The sequence below is a fragment of the Rhinoderma darwinii genome, chromosome 3 (assembly GCF_050947455.1).
Source record: "Rhinoderma darwinii isolate aRhiDar2 chromosome 3, aRhiDar2.hap1, whole genome shotgun sequence".
In the NCBI taxonomy this organism is placed as follows: Eukaryota; Metazoa; Chordata; class Amphibia; order Anura; family Rhinodermatidae; genus Rhinoderma; species Rhinoderma darwinii.
In genome coordinates this window covers 9,237,585-9,253,387 of record NC_134689.1, presented here as the reverse complement: position 1 = coordinate 9,253,387, position 15,803 = coordinate 9,237,585, and the positions used below count along the sequence as shown (strand labels likewise).

Below are 15,803 nucleotides of genomic sequence, written 5' to 3'. Positions count from 1 at the left end.
TAATACTACCCCTATATACAAGAATATAACTACCATAATACTGCCCCTATATACAAGAATATAACTACTATAATAGTGCTTCCTATATACAAGAATATAACTACTATAATACTGCCCCTATATACAAGAATATAACTACTATAATACTGCTCCTATATACAAGAATATAACTACTATAATACTACCCCTATATACAAGAATATAACTACCATAATACTGCCCCTATATACAAGAATATAACTACTATAATACTGCCCCCTATATACAAGAATATAACTACTATAATACTGCCCCCTATATACAAGAATATAACTACTATAATACTGCCTCTATATACAAGAATATAACTACTATAATACTGCCTCTTATATACAAGAATATAACTACTATAATACTGCTCCTATATACAAGAATATAACTACTATAATACTGCCTCTTATATACAAGAATATAACTACTATAATACTGCCTCTTATATACAAGAATATAACTACTATAATACTGCTCCTATATACAAGAATATAACTACTATAATACTGCCTCCTATATACAAGAATATAACTACTATAATACTGCTCCTATATACAAGAATATAACTACTATAATACTGCTCCTATATACAAGAATATAACTACTATAATACTGCCTCTATATACAAGAATATAACTACTATAATACTGCTCCTATATACAAGAATATAACTACTATAATACTGCTCCTATATACAAGAATGTAACTACTATAATACTGCCCTCTATGTACAAGAATATAACTACTATAATTCTGCCCCTATATACAAGAATATAACTACTATAATACTGCCCCTATATACAAGAATATACCTACTATAATACTGCCCCCTATATACAAGAATATAGCTACTATAATACTGCCTCTATATACAAGAATATAGCTACTATAATACTGCCCCTATATACAACAATGTAACTACTATAATACTGCTCCTATATACAAGAATATAAGTACTATAATACTGCCCCTATATACAAGAATATTTCTACTATAATACTGCCCCCTATATACAAGAATATAACTACTATAATACTGCCCCCTATATACAAGAATATAACTACTATAATACTGCCTCCTATATACAAGAATATAACTACTATAATACTGCCCCCTATATACAAGAATATAACTACTATAATACTGCCTCCTATATACAAGAATATAACTACTATAATACTGCCCCTATGTACAAGAATATAACTACCATAATACTGCCCCTATGTACAAGAATATAACTACTATAATACTGCTCCTATATACAAGAATATAACTACTATAATACTGCCCCTATATACAAGAATATAACTACTATAATACTGCCCCCTATGTATAAGAATATAACTACTATAATACTGCTCCTATATACAAGAATATAACTACTATAATACTGCCCCCCCATATACAAGAATATAACTACTATAATACTGCCCCTATATACAAGAATATAACTACTATAATACTGCCCCCTATATACAAGAATATAACTACTATAATACTGCCCCCTATATACAGGAATATAACTACTATAATACTGCCCCCTATATACAGGAATATAACTACTATAATACTGCCCCTATATACAAGAATATAACTACTATAATACTGCCCCTATATACAAGAATATAACTACTATAATACTGCTCCTATATACAAGAATATAACTACTATAATACTGCCCCCTATATACAAGAATATAACTACTATAATACTACCCCCTATATACAAGAATATAACTACTATAATACTGCCCCCTATGTACAAGAATATAACTACTATAATACTGCCCCCTATGTACAAGAATATAACTACTATAATACTGCCCCCTATGTACAAGAATATAACTACTATAATACTGCCCCTATATACAAGAATATAACTACTATAATACTGCTCCTATGTACAAGAATATAACTACTATAATACTGCCCCCTATGTACAAGAATATAACTACTATAATACTGACCCCTATATACAAGAATATAACTACTATAATACTGCCCCTATATACAAGAATATAACTACTATAATACTGCTCCTATATACAAGAATATAACTACTATAATACTGCCCCTGTATACAAGAATATAACTACTATAATACTGCCCCTGTATACAAGAATATAACTACTATAATACTGCCCCTATATACAAGAATATAACTACTATAATACTGCTCCTATATACAAGAATATAACTACTATAATACTGCCCCTGTATACAAGAATATAACTACTATAATACTGCCCCCTATGTACAAGAATATAACTACTATAATACTGACCCCTATATACAAGAATATAACTACTATAATACTGCCCCTATATACAAGAATATAACTACTATAATACTGCTCCTATATACAAGAATATAACTACTATAATACTGCCCCTGTATACAAGAATATAACTACTATAATACTGCTCCCTATATACAAGAATATAACTACTATAATACTGCTCCCTATATACAAGAATATAACTACTATAATACTGCTCCCTATATACAAGAATATAACTACTATAATACTGCTCCTATATACAAGAATATAACTACTATAATACTGCCCCTATATACAGGAATATAACTACTATAATACTGCTCCCTATACACAAGAATATAACTACTATAATACTGCTCCCTATATACAAGAATATAACTACTATAATACTGCTCCCTATATACAAGAATATAACTACTATAATACTGCCCCTATATACAAGAATATAACTACTATAATACTGCCCCCTATATACAATAATATAACTACTATAATACTGCCCCTATATACAAGAATATAACTACTATAATACTGCCTCCTATATACAAGAATATAACTACTATAATACTGCCCCTATATACAAGAATATAACTACTATAATACTGCCCCTATATACAAGAATATAACTACTATAATACTGCCTCCTATATACAAGAATATAACTACTATAATACTGCCCCTATATACAAGAATATAACTACTATAATACTGCTCCTATATACAAGAATTTAACTACTATAATACTGCCCCTATATACAGGAATATAACTACTATAATACTGCCCCTATATACAAGAATATAACTACTATAATACTGCCCCTATATACAAGAATATAACTACTATAATACTGCTCCTATATACAAGAATATAACTACTATAATACTGCCCCCTATGTACAAGAATATAACTACTATAATACTGACCCTATATACAAGAATATAACTACTATAATACTGACCCTATATACAAGAATATAACTACTATAATACTGCTCCTATATACAAGAATATAACTACTATAATACTGCCCCTGTATACAAGAATATAACTACTATAATACTGCTCCCTATATACAAGAATATAACTACTATAATACTGCTCCCTATATACAAGAATATAACTACTATAATACTGCTCCTATATACAAGAATATAACTACTATAATACTGCCCCTATATACAGGAATATAACTACTATAATACTGCTCCCTATATACAAGAATATAACTACTATAATACTGCTCCCTATATACAAGAATATAACTACTATAATACTGCCCCTATATACAAGAATATAACTACTATAATACTGCCCCCTATATACAATAATATAACTACTATAATACTGCCCCTATATACAAGAATATAACTACTATAATACTGCCTCCTATATACAAGAATATAACTACTATAATACTGCCCCTATATACAAGAATATAACTACTATAATACTGCTCCTATATATAAGAATATAACTACTATAATACTGCCCCTATATACAAGAATATAACTACTATAATACTGCCCCCTATATACAGGAATATAACTACTATAATACTGCCCCTATATACAGGAATATAACTACTATAATACTGCCCCTATATACAGGAATATAACTACTATAATACTGCCCCTATATTCAAGAAAATAACTACTATATTAATAAACCATATTTCTTTTTGGGTAAGTTCTGGGGGTGACCACTAATATGACCACAGAGGCATTGCCCGTCGTTCTTGCTGATGATGCACCTGTCGTTATTAGAACATTTCGTACATTCCCAGGTTGGTTTGTATGGTCCGTCTCCGTATTATTGATGCAATGCCCCCGGACTATTATTGTGTGTCTCGATCATATAATTTAACCCTTGCCCACTTTCCCACCAGTCTGTCTTGGCATTGACAGCGTTGCTATTAATAAGCCTCTGGGTATCTCTGAATCGTCAGCCAGCTCTGTGAAAAGGCCCTTTCTGCGTTTAACAAGTGTCCTCCAGTGTAGGGCCGGTTGCTATGACTTCAGGAGAAGCAGAGGCTCCTAGCGAGAAAGTGAGGGCCCGAATCTGTGTCGCATTAACCATTCCCGGGTGGAGAGTTCTGTCTTTATGTAAAATGGCCAGTAATCTATAAAATTTTGAGAATTTAGCAAAAATATTGTAAGCCGGCCCTCCCCCCATTTACCGATCTACAATGGGGAGGAAATGCATTAAAGGACAATTGTCCAATATAGGGATCTTGTATATAGAGGGCGGAATAGTGGTGGGTGGTCTATAGCTGGGACCCCCATCTGTGGAGAGCACAAGTTCCTCACCCAGTCACGTGTTTTACGTCTTGGGTTTTGTTAGCAGTATAAAAATGGCGGCCATCACCTGCAGTCATTTTCCAAGATTCTTGCAATTAATATACTTCATTGCTCCTCCTGTCGGTTTCCCCTTCTAGCTCCGTAGCATTGGGGAAAAAACAAAGTTCGCTCTCCCAGAACAATCCTCTGGGTCCGGGGACTATTAGACTGATGTAGGTTCACTGTATTTTGTGTTTTTCCGACACACCTAAGTATAAAGTCATTCTCCGCCTACATTTTTCCAAAAATCTGATTACTACGGCATAAGTGGAATTGAAGCCTTCAGTCCGGCGTCACTCTTCTGACCTCAGAGCAGTAGCTGAAGACTTGAGCGAGTCCTAGGGACCTTGTTACATTGTATCTCTAGACAGTTTGGCTATTATCAGGCTACTCCTCATCTCAGCCGGTATTATTAATCAGATTTTTCTATACATGTAGCTGGAGAACACAATCTTGAGATTTAGGATTGTGATTTATGAGCTGAACATTTATATCTATGATACGTTTTAGAACGGGCAACAAGGACGTGCGTTTTAGGACCGGTTTAGTTGCGGCTTTCGAGGATCGCGGCTGAGCTCTTAAACTTGCTGATGTGTAGAACAGGCGGAGAAATGAAGGTCACATCACGAGGCCTGGAAGAGTGATCGCTGCGGTGTTGTTGTACCGCATACTACTCCTGCGGGTCTCGTTCTTCGGATTTTGCGGACGTAACATGGACAACGCTGCTGCTTTACAGCTCTCTGAAAGTGGCCTCCGAAAAATGTCTCAAAACTGTCTCGGTAAAGGGTAAACGTTTGCCAAATTTCTGACAAATGTCAGAAGTCTTAATTGGTGGGGGTCCGAGCACTGTGACCCCCACCGATCGCTGAAACGAGGCGGCAGAAGTGCTCGTGTGGGCGCTCAGCTGCTTCGTGTCCGTTCGGCTTTTTCCCGGAAATCAATGTAGCGGCGTACCGGCCCCAATAGAAAGTCTGAGACCTTCCTCCGATACATCGGCTTTATGGAAAAAGCCGAACAGAAACGAAGCGGCGCAGCACTCACACGAGCACTTCTGCCGCCATCGGCGGGGGTCTCAGTGCTCGGACCCCCACCAATCAAAACCTCTGACACGTCGCTAAGACATTTCAGACGTTTGTCTAACGTTTAGTTACAGAGCATAGCCAGCTACACTATATGGCCAAAAGTATGTGGACCCCTGGCGCTATATGAGCTTGTTGGACATCCCATTCCAAAACCATGAGCGGCGATATGCAGTTTGGTGCCTTTTTTTCTGCGAAGGTTTTCCGTATGGTTTTTTTTCGTTGTCTAGGGCAATTTGTTCCCATTCATCCAAAAGAGCTTTTGTGGGATCAGGCACGGAGGTTGGGCGAGAGGTCCTGGCTCGCAACCGCCTTTCCAATTCATCCCGAAGGGGTTTAGGTCAGGGCTATATGTGCAGCCAGTCAATTTCCTCCACAACAAACTCCCCCAGCCATGTCGCAACGGGGCACAGAAAAGGGCCGAACACCAAACTATTCCCACAAAGTTGAAATTGTGTAAAATGTCCTTTTGTATGCTGTATCATTAACATTACCCTTCACTGGAAATAAGGGGCCAATTCCTGGAAAAAAAGGCCCCGTAGCATTATCCAAATATTACAGTAGGCGCTATGCAATCCAGTAGGTAGCGTTCTTATGGCAGCCGCCAAACCCAGTTTCCTCTATTACACTGCCAGATAGTGAGACGTGATTCATGCCTCCAGAGTCAGTGACGACGTGCTTTACACCACTCCAGCAGCCGCCTGACATTGTGCGTGATGATCTCAGTCTTGTGTGCAGCGACCATGGAAACCCATTTTATGACTCCCCGGACGAACCGTTCTGATGTCCTGTCCGGAAGCAGTGTGGATCTCTGTGATACAAGAGGATAGGCGGTTTTTACATCACACTCGGCGGCCCGTTTCTGTAAGTCTGCGTGGTCTGCCGCTTTGTGGCTGTGGTGGTGTTGCTTCTAGACGCTTCAACTTTACAGCAGCAGCGCTTTACAGGTGACCGGGGCAGATCGGAAAATTCATAAACTGACTTGTGGCATCATGCGACCATCCCACTGAGATCTTGCCTACGACCCATGCTACTCGCCATGTTGGTCTATGGAGAGTACATGGCGCTGTGCTTGATTTTATGCAGCGGTTTGCAATGGATGTGTCATGTCAAATCGTGGGGTTTTTTTCTCCGTGATTTTGTGAAATTCATGACCATGATCGCAATATGACTGCGACACGTGAAGGTTTTGTGGGTATGTACGTCCCATGTAGCCAAATGCCATGAGATTTACTGGCACCCGTATAATTGCCACAGCGGCTTTTCCAGGCTCCTGAACGGCAAATCTGCCCAGTTATGCAGCAATGACGTATTTGACACTAAATTGTATTATTAAATCTTTAATATATTTTTTTTACATAAGTGAAGTGGATCCTTTCGTTGCCCTCGGCTCATGTTTTTATCCTTTTTTTTTCAGATTGCTGCGTCACAGATTTTAATTTTTCACTAAATTATTCTCAGCCTGGAAAACCTATTTTTTTGGTTTTGTTTTGCTTTTCTTCTACGTTTTTGGGATCCCAGAAAGATGTCCCGCAGCCCCGATGTGAAGGAAGACCCCGTGGAGTGCCCCCTTTGCATGGAGCCATTGGAAATCGATGACATAAATTTTTTCCCTTGCACATGCGGGTATCAGATTTGCCGCTTCTGTTGGCATCGTATACGCACAGACGAAAACGGGCTCTGTCCCGCATGCAGAAAGGTTAGTGTTCAATATTTTCCTCTCCGATAACCTCATGCAATCAATGGGGGTCCGACCTCTGGGACCACCACCTATCTGGAGGATAGGCTGCCTAATCCCCTGATTCCTTGAGGTGGTGACCACATCGTGTAACTTTCCTTTGTAGTTTATTGGCAGCCATCTCTAAATCACCCATAGACAGAGGCGCTATATAGCCGCCATACGTTTTCCATACTTCAGCCGCTATAGGTCGAACTTGGGTTAAAGTGGTACTCCAGGTGTTATCTATTGATGGCCTATCCTTAGGATAAGTTATTAACATTAGATTGGTGGGGGTCCGACCCCCGGCATACCCACCAATCGGCTGAATAAAGGGGTCGCGGCAACTAAATACGCGGTCTCTTCTTGGCTTACCAGGCACAGCGCCGTATACATCCGACAAGTGAATGGTAATGAGCTGCAATCCCAGGCACAGCCACTACGGATGTATACGGCGCTGTGCCTGGTAAGCCAAGAAGAGGGCTTAGCTGATCATCTCTGTGACCCCTTCAGTCAGCTGATCTTCCCCGCGACCGCTTCAATCAGCTGATCGGTGGTAGTGTCAGGTAACAGACCCCCACCGTCCTGATATTGATAACCTATCCTAAGGATAGGCCATCAAAATAACACGCCCGGAGTAGCCTTTTAAATTTCAGTGGGAAGGTCACAACGCTCCCCTCCCCCCAATGATGACCATTTCCGACATGCCTTAAACACATCTCAGATGTTGTTCGGATCCATTGACATGACGTTTTTGTCCTACGTCTTTCGTATACGCTGGGGAAAGTTTTCGACATATGCCTTAAACGTAGTCTGCTAGAGATATCCAACCACGGCAGCCGTCACCCGTACACTATAATAATATCCAATTAACATATCGGTCATGACGTATACATTCAATGGATGCCTGTGACATAGGCCATACAGTGGCAGACGTCCCCTATAGGCTCCCATGTTAAAAAAGAAATTAAAAATGACACTGCGCGGTGTGAGTCTTTTTGCAGGATCCCGTCTACTACGCCATTTAATACATGGAGCCCTATGGACACGTTTAGTGTGTACGTCAGGAGCTTTATTCACGTACACGCTAAATCGTAAAGTCAAGGGGGCCTTAGCAACAAGAAGCACTCTTTAAAGGGGCAGTCCACTTCGGACGATCCCTTTTGTTAGGCGCTGTTCATATGGTGTCCTGATGAAGACATCCCCAGCGATCAGCTGTAATTTGAGGGAAAACCCGGCCGTTTCCGTTCTCCTGCAGCGCCTCCACAGGCAAAATGAAGCATTACACAGTCCCCATTGACTTTGGCCAAGAGATGAGGATCCTAAACGGGAAAGTGAATTTAGAAGTGAAGGTTTAGAGAGTAGATGAAGGGTCTAAAATCCCCGTCTTACTGTTTCTTCCGTCCTCAGCCATATCCAGAAGACCCTGCTGTCTACAAACCCCTCTCCCAGGAAGAACTGCAGAGGATAAAGAATGAAAAGAAACAAAAACAGAACGAACGCAAACAGAAAATATCAGAAAACCGCAAACATTTGGCCAGTGTGCGCGTGGTGCAGAAAAACTTAGTGTTTGTAGTGGGCCTTTCACAACGCCTTGCAGACCCAGAGGTGAGGACTGTCCTTCCAGCATCTCTTATGGTCGTGGTGAAATCGGGAGTTACATAACGGTCATGGTTACCACGCAGCACCATGTGGATTAAGATTTGTGACTGGGCTGATCTATATTTTGGGGTGTTTTTTAAGGGAAGGGGGAGCGGGTTGTCTTCACTTTTTCTGCCTTTTACATAATTTTTTTTGAGCCTTTTCCCTTGATTTTGGCCTGCACTTTAGGGCGTTTGTGATGCGTTGTAGATACGGGTTACCCCCCCCCCCCCTGCACAGTGATTCATCGCTACAGCGGCTGCAGCTAAACTGCTCTTAATGCCCCGAATACTCCCGGGACGCACCAGAAATTGCGATTTTTGATTTCCATTAAAAAAAAGCTTCTCAATTATTGTGTATATTTTTTAATTTGCTAGTAGACGTTTTATTGTTTTTAGCAGGTTTAGAAATGAAATGGTGAAGCTCCACCTTTTGGCTATATAAGGCGCCAAACCTTATTTATTATATATATATATATATATATATATATATATATATACACCCCCAGTACATTGTAGCGAAAAAACCATTGTGTTGCTACCTAGAAGCTGTCAGCAAGTTGCTGTTGACGGACCCATGAGACTTACAGAAGACTTTCCATCCCTTCACCCCACTTTTTATGTATTTTATACTCCTTTCCCTGCAGCCCTGTTTTGTTTTTTTTCCTCTGTCCTGTGCTGTCAATCCCATAATGCCTCCGTGCAGCATCACATGAGCAGCTATAGCTGTACCACCTCTGCCTCCTAGGGAGGACAGTGTCATTATCCTTCCCTCATTATTCTTCTATATAAGCTCAGAGGATGTAAGTAAAGAGTGCGGAAGGCTGAGCTTCATTAATAGGAAGTTTGCAGCGTGTGAATTTAATCTTTATGCCTAGAGAGGGCGGAGCATGACACGCAAAATGTCAAAGGGAACAATGATCCCTGTGTCATGCTCCGCCCCCTCAGGCCGCGCACTAGGCAGCGGTGTATCCGTTTTGCCCATAGACTTATTCCAACTAGCATTGAGCATTTATGTGTCATTGAGACGGGTATTCACACAAGACACAATTTTAATATAAATTGGAACTATTTTGAGATCTGTCAACGGCCTGCTTGCTGATGGTCTCTTTTTTTTTTTTTTTTTTAATAAGATACTACACACTAACTGAAAGCAATGTAGATACATTACAAAGATGCCGGCTGTTGCTTTCGTTGACTGTTTGGCTGATTTTAAAGGTGTAGCTTGACTGTAAGATGTGATTTATAGTCTTAAGAAATTATATTTGTGTCTTTTGACATAGCCCATGTTCACTTGATTTCTTTCCAATCGCAGGTTTTAAAACGGCCAGAATATTTTGGGAAGTTCGGTAAAATACATAAAGTTGTTATCAACAACAGCACATCCTATGCAGGCTCACAGGTCAGTACTCCTCCTTTTATTCGGATTGATCGAAGTCGAGCTGTTCTTGTTCTGTTCCGGTTTTTCGAAGATTCAGGATCCGGGTAACCACCACCGTGTCTGTAATTACAGCTCTCACAGGGGTTGTCATCCAGCTTTCCTAGTCTCCTGAAAGGTAAATCTGCCACTCAAAGCGGTTTGCCCTGACACCGTGCTGATCGCCTAGCGCTCCGCTGCCGGTATTTTCTGCATATAGCGGCTATTGCCCACGGTCCTCAATTCCCAATAGGACGTCCCTGTATTCCACAGACGAGCCTGGTCTTCCAGGGGTAGAGCCGTTCCGCTCTCTGTGGCTCCCTCTAAGGAATATAAAGCGATATCTATATATTAATAGCATGTTGATGAAATATATCAATGTCTGGGGTGGATTCAGTCACTGGGAACCCCATCAATGCCAACTACAATGGGGGCTACAGTAACTTTGATGACTTGGGACTGTGTTAAAATTCCTACAAAGCGCTAGGTAGGAGTTGTCGCTATTTGGGAAATATATCAGTGAGGGTCCCTGTCGTCCCGACAACAGCAAAAGAGACGTTGATGGCATATCTAATTAATGTGACTGACTGCCAAGGAGACTTGAGTGACCGGTTGACGGAAAAAGCTGCCCCAGGAAAACGAAAGTCTGACAATGATTGTCAGACAGCTACTTCCTGTCCCAGACACTGTTCTTCTAGCTTCCGTTTTGGCTTAAAACAGCTGAACTTACAATTCGCACTGCGTTTAATGGTCTCTGACGTATACATTAAACAGAGGCTACGACTGATGCGTAACAATGGTATCTGTCACTCAAACTATCTGTTTAACCGATACGTACCTCTTTTCATGATGTATACATTGGACGGATACCATTAAACTTTTTTTCTTTCCTTTTTTTCCATATTATTCACCAATAAAGTTGTAAAAGTTTAAAATGATCTCTTCACGTCTCTTTCAGGGTCCAAGTGCCAGTGCATATGTCACATATATACGGTCAGAAGATGCACTTCGAGCTATACAATGTGTCAACAATGTGGTAGTAGATGGCAGAACGCTAAAGGTAAGGTCAGGCATGCTGTGTTCTGTAATGACATGGTCTCTTCCTTCTCTATAGAACTAAATTCGTCCTAGACCTAAAGTAAATCTCCATCCAGGTCCAAAATCCGGTTTTGTTATATATGTTTATAGGGGGCAGAGCTTTGTTTTTTCTGATACAGAGCTCCAAATCCCCTGCAGAGACCATTACATAATAATAAAGTTCTGGCTTCCTGCAGCCAACACTAGAGGGAGCTCACTGCATACTGTTATACATTGAACTCAATAACAACAATATGCTGTGATCTCCCTCTAGTGGTGGCTTCAGGAAGCCAGAATTATAACCTGTAACTCTGTCTATGCCATAGTTAGGCCATCAGTATTATAGTCCTAACAAAAAAAAAAATCTTTAAAAGGGGATTGTCTTAACTGGTTGCCGACGCTTGACGTCTATGCTCGTCATGAGTGGTAGGACGTTGCCGCATCATGACGAGCATAGACGTCTTGCTGAATGTTCGATCAGGAGCAGGGCAATGGTTGTAATGCTTTAACAGCGCAGATTAGAGAAACCCTTAATCCTTTTCCGTTAACCATTTGAATGCTGCGATCAAAACTGATCGCAACTATCCAAAGGAAAATGAGATGGGGGGTCCCCCTTTGATCGCATAACAGGAAATCCCTGTGATGCGATCGAGGAACATACCTTATATGGGCAGACAGCCGAGGTTCCACTGAAGGACCCCAGGACTGTCTGACCCTATTTTGCCACCTACATATAGTACAACAAAAGTTATGAGCGTTCGGAAAAAATAAAGAAAGTTTTCTGGTCTTCAAAGCCAAAATTGGCCCGGTCCTTAAAGGGGTTGTCCAGCCATAAGAAATTGATGACCTATTCTCAGGACAGGCCATCAATGTGGGATCAGAGTACCGGCACCCCCGCCGATTGGCTGTATTGAAGGGGAAGCAACACTCATACGTGCGCCGCGGCCCGTTCAAAACAGCTGATCGGCAGGGGTGCCGGGAGTCAGACCCCCACAATCTAATATTGATGGCCTATCCTGAGGAAAGGCCATCAGTTTCTTATGGCTGGACAACCCCTTTAAGGGGTTAAGGAGCAAATACCAAATTTGGCGTTACTCGAGTCATTGCCGGAAATTTCCAGATATAACATGAAGGAAAATCCGACTCCAAGCAGCGCTCCGGTGACCTTGATAAACACTCCCGCCGTGCTATTATGGGCTCTGCGCTGAATGCCATGAAATTGGTAAACGTTCGTGAACCGCTGCGCGTGTAGCCGGATTTTGGGGCATTGTCAGGATTGGCAGGTGCTGCTTTGTTTTCAAAGGTAGAACAGATTTCCGCTATTCCATCCTCCGGCGTTTGTACGTGCGTTTTATGTAGGAAATTGATTTTTGTTAACTTTTTTATTTCATTTGCTCGTTCCCTACTAAATCGTATTAATAGAAAACACATTGAATTGAGAAAATTTCAGTTTAAAGGGACAGTTGCCTGACGAAGACCACAGTGCGTGGGTGAAACGCGTTGCAGCACAGTCAATTTATTGTTTTAACAGTATATCGAATAAAATCGTTGTTTAAACACTGACGATCTCGTGGAAATATCATCCTATTCACACCTGAGCGCCCGTACAGAGGAGCATTATTTTCTTTCAAGTCTGCTTTAGTTTAAAGGGACAGTAAACCTAAAGTGCGGCGGCTGATATCTGCCATATCTATGGATGTCAGTCACTGGAGGTTCTCCGCATTGGAGATATGTGTCACGAGGAGCGAGTTTTCCCGCTTGCTGTCACTTATCCCAGTGAAGACCACTACGGCCTTTCCGCAGCCTGTATGGCTGATAACAGAGAACAATAGTTTTCATTCAACTGCACCATAAACTAATATGGCTTCCGCAAATAATGGTTATTTGTTGTATAAGGGAAAGTTGGACTTCTTTCTAATATACTTTATTGGTGACTTCTTCACGATTTTCAAGATCTCTGCTTGCTGTCATTCAATAGAGATTTTTTTAATTGTTTACTTCCAGGGGATATAAAGCTGTCCTGGTCATTTGATTGGACTCACAGGTGCACAGGGGTCTGATAACTTGTACCGGATCGAGCGTGCGTCCATCACATGACCGTGGACGGACTTAACACTAAATGTTCAGATCGAATGACAGCAAGCAGAGCTCTTGAAACTTTAGAAGTCTATACAAAAAGTATACAGGAGAATTGTATAACTTTTCATCATACAATGAGCTGCTGAAACCGGAATACCCCTTTAGGTCGGCAGGTAAGGGTCTGTTTGCTGCATGTTTAGCGCAATGACTTTTCTGCTCACAGTTTGGATCCGTTAACATCAGTGTCTTCTGGTTTTTTTTGGTTTTTTTTCCTCATCAAGGCATCTTTAGGTACTACAAAATACTGCAGTTATTTCTTAAAAAATATGCAGTGTCCAAAGCCAGACTGTATGTATCTACACGAGCTGGGGGACGAGGCGGCGAGTTTCACAAAAGAAGAAATGCAGGTGAGAGACAGACAATGGTAATTCTAGCTCAAGTGGTTGCATTGTTTTAGGGACCATTTATCTAATAGAGGTACTCCCACGCGAGGAACACCCCTGTTTTTATGCTTAAAGGATTTGTCCAGGTTCGGGGTTGATTTTACACTTGATTCCACAGGATCGGTCCTCAGTATATGATCGTTGGGGGCCCGACATCCGGACCCCGCACTAATCGGCTGTTCTAGGCCCCGAAAGTTATGCAGTGGTCAATGCCAGAATCGGGAGGCTCCAGTCACTGTATAGCGGCCGTGCTATGACCGGAGCCTTCTGCTTCTGGCACCAACTACTGCATAGTTGGAGGCAACCGGAACAGCTAATTGGTGCGGGGTCTCAGACCCCCACCGATCATATACTGATGACCTATCCTGTGTGTCGGTAATCCGCATTAAAAAACAGCCCTTAAACTGGACAATCCCTTTAAGCCAAGATCTGCTTCCAGCGCAGATTATACCTTGCAAACAATGGACGGCCATTTGACTGCCCTGTTGTACATAAACATTGTGGCTCCTTTGCTCATTTAGGTAGGAAGAGGGGCCCATTTACCTACTTGAAAGGGCACCCGCAATCAGAATCCTCCTGCACCCCTTTAATCTCATACTAGAGCACATTCAAAATTTCTCATATTGTATTTTATTCTCCAGTCACATCTATAGCTGCATTATAAATTCTCCTGGTTTCCGGTTACTATACTACAATTCTGCTCCAACTGTGTCTCAGGTTGCATGTCTGTATCTGCAGTTAACCAGCAGAATTTTGGACGCAGCTCTAGAAGTGACTGGAGTAGAAGACTCGATCACGTAGATTATGTACTGGAGCTTATAATGTTGGTGTTTAGCGCGTGTCGGGTGCAGTTCTGCTTGTAGGGATTGATTTTTGTAGGTTAATAAACTGGCGGAGCAGGATAGGAGGCCGGCAGCCATGTACCAATAATTACATATAATAAGGTGATTAGTACAACACATATCACAATACCTGCGTGTTCAGCAGACAACGGCGGGCGTTGGGTGTAAAGCGCACGGTTCTTGTGTGCGGAGAAGGATCATTCTTGGCTTCATACTTTGGAATCTGAATCTCAAAGCCCCAAACCACCGAGTGTGAACCAACTACCAAACAAACTCACTCAACGAGTATTCAAGCTTTCCTGCCTTCCTTTTTTGCTTTCTTCCTTTCCTTCTTTTTTGCTCTTTTTTTTTCTTCCTTCCTTTTGTACCTCCTTCTATGCCTTCCCTTCCTCTCTTCCCTTCCTTTTGTGCATCCTTCTATGCCTTCCCTTCCTTTCTTCCCTTCCTTCCTCTCTTCCCTTCCTCTCTTTCTCTCCTTGCTTCCTCATTCTCTCCTTCCTCTCTTTCTCTCCTTCCTTCCTCTTTCTCTCCTTCCTTCCTCTTTCTCTCCTTCCTTCCTCTTTCTCTCCTTCCTTCCTCTCTTTCTCTCCTTCCTTCCTCTTTCTCTCCTTCCTTCCTTCCTCTTTCTCTCCTTCCTTCCTTCCTTCCTCTTTCTCTCCTTCCTTCCTTCCTCTTTCTCTCCTTCCTTCCTTCCTCTTTCTCTCCTTCCTTCCTTCCTCTTTCTCTCCTTCCTTCCTTCCTCTTTCTCTCCTTCCTTCCTTCCTCTTTCTCTCCTTCCTTCCTCTCTTTCTTTCTCTCCTTCTCTCCTTCCTTTCTCTCCTTCCTTTCTCTCCTTCCTTCCTCTCCTTCCTTTCTCTCCTTCC

At 41.2% G+C, this 15,803-nt stretch overlaps 1 protein-coding gene across 6 annotated transcripts in view; it reads left to right on the top strand.

Moving 5' to 3' along the window:
• The window catches only part of CNOT4 (CCR4-NOT transcription complex subunit 4), a 63,815-nt gene that overhangs the window by 17,763 nt on the left and 30,249 nt on the right, over positions 1-15,803 (top strand). For all 6 annotated transcript variants that reach the window (XM_075855849.1, XM_075855847.1, XM_075855846.1 and 3 more), the window contains exons 2-6: positions 7,143-7,424; positions 8,853-9,050; positions 10,398-10,484; positions 11,458-11,559; positions 13,937-14,062. In XM_075855849.1, coding sequence (XP_075711964.1) covers positions 7,251-7,424; positions 8,853-9,050; positions 10,398-10,484; positions 11,458-11,559; positions 13,937-14,062 — 687 coding nt within the window. In that variant the 5' untranslated portion in view covers positions 7,143-7,250. The remainder of the gene's footprint in view (positions 1-7,142; positions 7,425-8,852; positions 9,051-10,397; positions 10,485-11,457; positions 11,560-13,936; positions 14,063-15,803) is intronic.